The 8,214-nt window shown below is 43.7% G+C and overlaps 1 protein-coding gene across 2 annotated transcripts in view; it reads left to right on the top strand.

Moving 5' to 3' along the window:
* TSPAN3 (tetraspanin 3) overlaps positions 1 to 8,214 on the top strand; it is a 91,566-nt gene that overhangs the window by 42,211 nt on the left and 41,141 nt on the right. For both annotated transcript variants that reach the window (XM_006754238.2, XM_006754239.2), the window contains exons 2-5: positions 3,277 to 3,468; positions 3,697 to 3,771; positions 5,849 to 5,950; positions 6,898 to 7,050. In XM_006754238.2, coding sequence (XP_006754301.1) covers positions 3,277 to 3,468; positions 3,697 to 3,771; positions 5,849 to 5,950; positions 6,898 to 7,050 — 522 coding nt within the window. The remainder of the gene's footprint in view (positions 1 to 3,276; positions 3,469 to 3,696; positions 3,772 to 5,848; positions 5,951 to 6,897; positions 7,051 to 8,214) is intronic.

Raw genomic sequence — 8,214 nt, 5'->3', positions numbered from 1 at the left:
CTCAGTGTTTGAGCGTCAATCTGTGAGCCAGGAGGTCACGGTTTGATTCCCAGTCAGGGCACTTGCCTGGGGTGGGCTCGATCCCCAGTAAGGGGCATGCAGGAAGCAGCTGATTGATGATTCTTTTTCATCATTGATGTTTTTATCTCTCTCTCCCTCTCTCCTCCCTCTGAAATCAATAAAAATATATATTTTTAAAAATAGCAAAATCAACAATTGCAAGAGGAGGATGTATATAAAACTGCAGCTGGAGAATGGTGGCTAGAGGAGCAGCTGAAATAAGGCACTATATAATAAAAAGGTAATATGCAAATTGACCAGATGGCAAATGACCATTCAGTCGCTATAATGTGCACTGACTACCAGGGGCCAGTTGCTCAAAGCAGGAGCTGCCCTCAGCCTGCAGGCCACGATCACTCGATTGGGGCCTGCTGGCCAACCTCTCAGTCCCTTCGCTGGCCAGCAGGTTCTGATCTCCTGATAGCGAACAGGGAACTGTGGGTGGGTAGCAGTGGAGGGCGGGACCAACTGGGGAAGATGGCCCTACCCCTGATCGCAGCAACTGCCAGCAACTGGGGAAGATGGCCCTAGCCCTGATCGCAGGCCAGGCCTAGGGACCATATTTGTGCACGAATTTCATGCGCAGGGCCTCTAGTTGTTTAATAAGATCCTCAGGTGATTCCTATTCACATTAGCTTGAGAAGAACTCTTCTAAAGACTAAATAGACCCTAAGGGTTTGCAAAGTTTGCTATAACTGAGTCCTCTGGCTTTACCATTTCACAACCTTGACTAGGACAGCAAGTTTTTGGTAATGGGTATCATGGTTACTAGGTATTATTATTTTTCTTTTCGCAAAGAGACAGATACCTAATCTAATAAAAGAGAAACATGCAAATTGTCATACCTCCACTACACCCAAGCCATGCCCACCAGCCAATCAGAGTGACTATATGCAAATTAACCCAACCAAGATGGTGATCGGCAGCCATGTAGGTGGAGCAAGCAAGAGGCCTGGTTGCCCCAGTGATGGAGGAAACCAAGCTTCCTGCCAGCCCTGACCGGCTGTGGCCTCCACTCAAGGCAACAAAGTTTCAATGATAGAAGATAAATAAATCCCAGATACCTGCTTCCAGCCAGCCTCTACTGGGAGCTTGGGTGGCTGGGGGCCTTGGCCAGCCTTCAAACAGCCATCAGGCCCTCACCCAGGTGGGGACCCCCACACTGAAGGAGGTATGGCCATCCTGAAAACAGCCATCAGCCCCTCACGCAGGCTGGCCAGGCAACCAAGCAGGCCCCCCATCCTGATCCGGGACTCCCTTCAGGGCAAACCAGCTGGCCCCCACCCATGCACCAGGCCTCTATCCTATATAATAAAAGGGTAATATGCAAATTGACCCTAACAGCAAAGCAACTGGGAATGACTGATCACTATGACACACACTGACCATCAGGGGTCAGATGCTCAATGAAGGAGCTGCCCCCCTGGTGATCAGTGTGCTCTCACAGGAGGAGCTTTGCTCAGCCACAAGCAAGGCTGACGGCTGCCAGCACAGCGGTGGTAGTGGGAGCCTCTCCCGCCTCCTCAACAGCACTAAGGATGTCCAACTGCAGCTTAGGCATGCTCCCCACTGGCAAGTGGACATCCCTTGAGGGCTCCCAGGCTGCCAGAGGGATGTATGACTGCCAGCTTAGGCCCAATACCCCAGAGAGTGGGCCTCAGCCAGCAGGTGGACATCCCCCAAGGGGTCCCTGACTGTGAGAGGGCAGAGGCTGGGCTGACGGAATCCCCCCTCCCCAAGTGCACAAGTTTTTGGGCACCGGGCCTCTAGTCTATATATATAAAGAGCCAGGGTCTGTAATGTCCAAAACAACCGAACAGGTGACCGAATGCCAGGCTGCGTGCGCAGCAGGCTCGGGTGGGCAGGGACTGGTGAGTGGGCTGAATTGCAGACATCTCAGTCCCTCCCTTCTGCCAGCTCCTGTGGGCACCATGGTGACCCAGCACTGACTGCCGCTGCTGTGGGCATCACGGTGACCCAGCACTGATTGCCACTGCCGCAGGCGCCGCAGTGACCCAGCACTGACTGCTGGGGGACTCTGGGCCCTGGGATGCCATGGCACCATGGTGAGAGGGGGCTGTGGGCCCTGGACAGCTGCAGCATGGTGGAATTCTATGTCTCATGCCATGGGGGGCGTGGCTGGCTTTCAAACTGGACTCTGATAGGAGGGAGGAGGGAGCCCCATTCCTTGCAGAATTGGCCATTGCATAGCTTTCTGTCAGTGGACTGCCATCCAGGAATCCCATTATCTGCACCCTGGACCCCAATGATCAGGCAGGGGAGAGCAGTTAGTTATGAGATCAGGCCAGCAGGGGATGGCAGTTAGGGCCTATCCGGCCAGCAAGGGAGGGCATTTCGGGCGACCAGGCCTGCTGGGGAGGGCAGTTAAGGACGACCAGGCCAGCAGGGGAGAGCAGTTCGCAGTGACCAGGCTGGCAGAGGCGGGCAGTTGGGGGCGATTGGGCTGGCAGGGAAGCAGTTAGGTGTTGATCAGGCTGGCAGGGGAGCAGTTAGCGGGTGATCAAGCTGAGCTCCCACAGGGAGAGTGCTGCTCAGCCAGAAGCTGGGCTCATGGCTGGCAAGCACAGCGGTGGTAGTGGCAGCCTCTCCTGCCTCCGCGGCAGCACTAAGGATGTCCAACTGACGGGCCTAAACCATCAGTCGGACATACCCCTGATGGTTCCCAGACTGCAAAATGGCACAGGCCGGGCTGAGGGACACCCTCCTCCACCCCCGAGTGCATGAATTTTGTGCCCTGGGCCTCTAGTAGGTTATAAATTCAGATTCTGGAGTCAGATTGCTGGGGTCATATCCTGGCCCTGCCACTTGTATCTAATTTCCTTTTTTATTGAGGGCACCTGTGATGAGCAAAGGTATCTCCCTTACCACCTCTTTGATTTGTATGGTATTGTAATTGAGCTACAAATAAACATTTGGGGTGTTTGTGAGATTCATTCTTGTCATCATTACTGGATTTGTGGTTTCTTATCCCTAAGTGAAGCAGCAATGAATGAAAAGTAGCTGGAGTTTGGAAAACTTTTCAACTTAAGTAAAGAAATGTTCTTGCTAATGAATAATAGGAGACTTTTCAGCCTCTGAAAAAAGTGTACAGATAGATTTAAAAGTGATGGGAAATCTCACTGAATTATAACCTACTGGAACATTTTACCAGCAGCCCTTAGAGACTTACCATCATTCTGACCTTGTTTTTCACAGGGGGCAGCTGGCATTTTATGCTATGTGGGAGCCTATGTCTTCATCACTTATGATGACTATGACCACTTCTTTGAAGATGTGTACACTCTCATCCCTGCTGTAGTGATTATAGCTGTAGGAGCTTTGCTTTTCATTATTGGGCTAATTGGCTGCTGTGCCACAATCCGGGAAAGTCGCTGTGGATTGGCCACGGTAAGTTAGTGCTTCATTGACTATATGTGTCTTCGTATTATGTGGGAATATTTCATTTGTGTTACTTGCTTTGAATTAAGCATGACACTGCATAGACTGGCTCCTATTGTTGGAATAGAATTAGCACTTGTCTTAAACGTGTAACTGTTATCTTAGATAATTGTTTATCAGGAGAGTATTTAGTGCTATTTTTATTTGTATTTAATTTTTGACTATGTTTCCTTGCAGTTTGTCATCATCCTACTCTTAGTTTTTGTCACAGAAGTTGTTGTAGTGGTTTTGGGATATGTTTACAGAGCAAAGGTATGTTGTCTACTATAATTTATATGCTTTAAAAGGTGGTTTAAGTATTTCAGGTGAAATAGACCAAATTCACTTTATCAAAGTAAACATTTTCTTTTGCCATACTTCAGTTTAGCCACTGCTTTAAACATCTAAAGTTAATATGTCAAGATTTCTAGTCTTGTTTTATATAGCAAAGTGTTGATTCTACTACTGTTCTAGTTTATACGTTTTCAGTTTTCTTTAAATTACTTCAGAATGAGCTACAGATGAATAATTGGTCAACTAAGAAGTTTGTTCAAATTTCTCAGTCCATAGATTCTCTATATAAGAGGGGAAATGCAAATTTTCCTGATTTCTGTTTTGTTTTCCATTGCCTCTTTTAAAAATGCCTTAGAAAAAAAGATGGTTAAGAGTTGTGATCCTACCTTCTACCTCATCCTAAGGAACAAGGTGTCCTGCCAACTCGAACACCAAGGCAGCTATTGCAGCCACTCCCTTCTTGTCCCTCTTTCCTTGTCATTTTCTTTTCTTTTCTTTCCTTTTTCCTTTCTACTTTGCCTGCTTTTGCTTTCTACTTATAGTACCATTTAAAGCTAAACAGACTTTTTTAAATTGATTAATTTGGGCATAACTTTAGAGCCATGGTATAGACTCATTGTAAGGTATGGTTTTAAATCAAAGGTATGATATTCCAATTTAATATTCAAATCATTGATACATAAGGTATTGAGCAACCATGACAAAAAAAGAATGCAGTGGATTATGCTCCTACCTATGATCTGGTTATCAATTTTATAGTATCCTGACATCACTGATAAAATTATCAAATAAGTTTAATAATCTTAAAAGGGTAAGGGGAATCAGGTACAAAATTTGTTAAGTGACACTTTAGTAATTAGTAGGAAAGTGTCATCTCTAAAGACTGATTTATTTACCTGCTGATTACTTTTGCATATTTGGCCAAGTTTAATAATTTGTCCCAAAAGTGTCTTGTGGTGGTTTTTTTTCATGTGTTTTTTATTTTTATTTTTAATTGATTTCAGAGAGAGAGATAGAAACATCAATGATAAGAGAATCATTCATCAGCTACCTCTTGCACACCCCCTACTATGGGTCAAGCCTACAATTCAGGGATCAAACTGATGAACTCAATGCTCAACCACTGAGCCACTCTGGCCAGGCATGTGGTGTTTTTTAAATTATTTTATTTTTACCTCCTTCCTTAAGGAAAGGAAGATGCCTAGGTCTTCTGAGACTACACTGAAAACTTATTTAAAAAGAAGGCAGCTCTAGCTGGCTTGGCTCAGTGGATAAAGTGTTGGCCTGCAGACTGAAGGGTTCAATTCCAGTCAAAGGCACATGACTGGGTTGTGGGCTCGATCCCCAGTAGTAGGGGAGGGGAGCAGGAGGCAGCCAATCAATGATTTCCTCTCATCATTGATGTTTCTATCTCGCCCTCTCCCTTCCTCTCTGAAATCAATAAAAAAATATTTTTAAAAAAGGCAGTCGCCCTGGCCAGTGAGGTCAGTGGTTAGAATGTCAGTCAGCTCACAAACTGGGAGGTCGCAGGTTCAATTCCTGGTAAAGGGCACATGACTGGAGTTGCAGGTTTGATTTGGGGTGTATGTAGGAGGCAACCAGTTGATGTGTCTCTCACATTGATGTCTGTGTCTCTCTTTCTCTCCCCCCTCCTTCCCACAATCCCTCCCTCCTGCTCTTCCTCACTTCCACTCTCTAAATGGAAAAAATACCTTCAGGTGAGGATTAAAAAAAATGAAGGAGGAGGAGGCAGTCTATTTATTATTTAAGACATCTATCTCAAGGCTCAACTGCTTTCTCCCTTTTGAGTGGATTGTTAGCCTGACACTTTGCACACAATCTTTTCTTTGAAGCTTAATCTATGTGATATAAAATGTCTGAATCTTTACCTGAATATGTATAGAACCAGGAAGGGAGAAAACTTTTTCTTATAAGAAATTTACAGAGATATCTGGCAATTTTGCAAATATACTATTTATGCATCTTAGTTAGAGCCTTGACTAATAATTATTTTTACTAATATTTTAGAGGGGCCAAATTGTTTGTTTTGATTCAGGTGGAAAATGAGGTTGACCACAGCATTCAGAAAGTATATAAGACCTATAATGGAACCAACCCTGATGCTGCTAGCCGGGCTATTGATTATGTACAGAGACAGGTGAGCTCTCTTGAGGTGAATTTGTTTTTGAGGGCCAATCACTGTTGGGTCAATATGAAACTTACTCTGCTATTACTATGTAAATTAGTCATGTACTTTCACAGTCATGGTTAACTTTATGATGTGTTCAGTGTTTTTATCTTCACCCTTGAAAAGTTGTTTTCACCATTATCTAGTCAAAGTCAGATAAAATGTATCTGACTTTTCCCCAAAAAATCTAATTAGCCAGAGAGGTGGTGATGGAAGAGAGGTATGTGCCACAGGGAAGGTGGGAGTCCAGATGAACTTAAGAAGAGGTGGGAGATCTTCTTATCTATCTTTTAACAGCAAGACCAGAAAAGATAACTGAAAAAAACAGTAAAAAAAAAAAAGAGTTTGGGCAATTTGAAACATACATGGAAATAGAATAGTATAGCAGATCTTTATGCTCATAAACCTATCTCCAAAATGGTCAGTGTTCTGTTTGTTAATCTTGTTTCATCTATTACCCCCACATATCTTTTGCTAGATTATGTTAAAGCAAATCACAGACATTTTAGATAAAATATTTTAAACACTCTGTCATTGGGAATAGTATTTAACTCAGAACCAGGTATTTCACTTGTAAGATAGGGAGATTTTTCTTAGCTATAAACTACCTCTTGTCAGCATTGTGCTCTTCATATTGACATTCTAGAGGCACTAGCCATATACAGCTACTTAAATTAAAATAAAAAACTCAGTTCCTTAGTCACACCAGCCGCATTCTAAGTGCTCAATAGCCTTATGTGGCTAGTGGCTGCCATGTTGGACATGCAGTCATAGAACATTTCTATCAATGCAAAAAGATTTATTGGGATATCACTGTTCTAGAGTAACTTAAGGTTCTTCAGTGCACAGAACTCTTAAGTTCAACAAAGGTATATGTATTTTGTGAGGAGTAATATCTCTATTCTCTTTTCCAATAGCTGCACTGTTGTGGAATTCACAACTACTCAGACTGGGAAAATACAGACTGGTTCAAAGAAACCAAAAATCAGAGTGTCCCTCTTAGCTGTTGCAGGGAGACTGCCAGCAGCTGTAATGGCAGTCTGGCCCATCCCTCTTACCTCTATGCTGAGGTAAGTCAGTTCCTTGGCTAAAACTTGAATCTAGCCTGGTAACCTGTTTTTCTCTGTATCATCTCTACCTGGAACTTCTTTTCTACCTTGTTTTGCTTGTCTTTTTTTAAAGAGCCATCTTAACCAATTTAAAGTGTACAACTCAGTAGTATTGAATATATTCACCACCACCCCTCTGCAGAACTCTTTCTCTTTTGCACACTGAAACTCTATGCCCATTAAATAACATTCCATTTTCTCTTCCCCCAGTCCCTGACAACCACCATTCTACTTTGTCTATGATTTTGATTACTTTAGGTACCTCATATAAGCAATCATACAAAACTTGTCATATTGTGCCTGGCTTATTTTTTTACTCACTATGTCTTCAAAATTCATCCATGTTGTAGCATGAGTCAGAATTTCATCCCTTTTTAAGGCTGAATAATATTCCATTATAGATAGACCACATTCTGCTTATCCACTCGTTCATGGATGGACACTTGGGTTGCTTTCCCCTTTTGGCTATTGTGAATAATGTTTCTGTGAAGATAGATATGCAAATATTCTTTTGAGTCCCTGCTTTCAATTATTTTTTTTAAGGATTTAAATTATATTATGTACAGATTGTAGTTATAGCTTTTTAAATTTAAAATTTTTTTTCAATTATAGTTGACATACAATATTATATAGTTTCAGATGTATAGTATGGTGGACATTTATATAGCTTACAAAGTGATCTCCCCAATAAGCCTAATAACCACCTGACACCATATATAGTTATCACAATATTATCTATGTATATAAAGAGCCAGGGTCCCTAACGTCCACAATGACCAAGGCTCCATGGAACACTGGAAGTTGGTGCTGGGTTGCCATGGTGACCCAGCACTGACTGCCAAGGGGGCTGTGGACAAGCCTGGAGAGAGGCCTGCAGAGAGAGAGGCAGGGTCTGATCCACAGCCTCCATGGCAGCTGTTGATCAGCTGTTGCTTCTCTTTTTCTCTCCGGGCTTTGCCAGCAGCCGCCTCTGTTTCTCTCCAGCCCTCCCTGGGGGCTGCCTCTTTGATCAGGCCCAGAGATAGGCCTGGAGATGCTGACTGGCATAGAAACTGACCAATCAGAACCAAATCTGGGTGGAGTGCTATGAGCCAATGGCTGGCTAGGAGGCGGAGCTTTTGACCT

The sequence above is a fragment of the Myotis davidii genome, unplaced genomic scaffold, assembly GCF_000327345.1.
Source record: "Myotis davidii unplaced genomic scaffold, ASM32734v1 scaffold1052, whole genome shotgun sequence".
Classification (NCBI taxonomy): Eukaryota; Metazoa; Chordata; class Mammalia; order Chiroptera; family Vespertilionidae; genus Myotis; species Myotis davidii.
The sequence above is the reverse complement of the archived record's forward strand: the minus strand, read 5'-3'. Positions and strand labels throughout refer to the sequence as shown.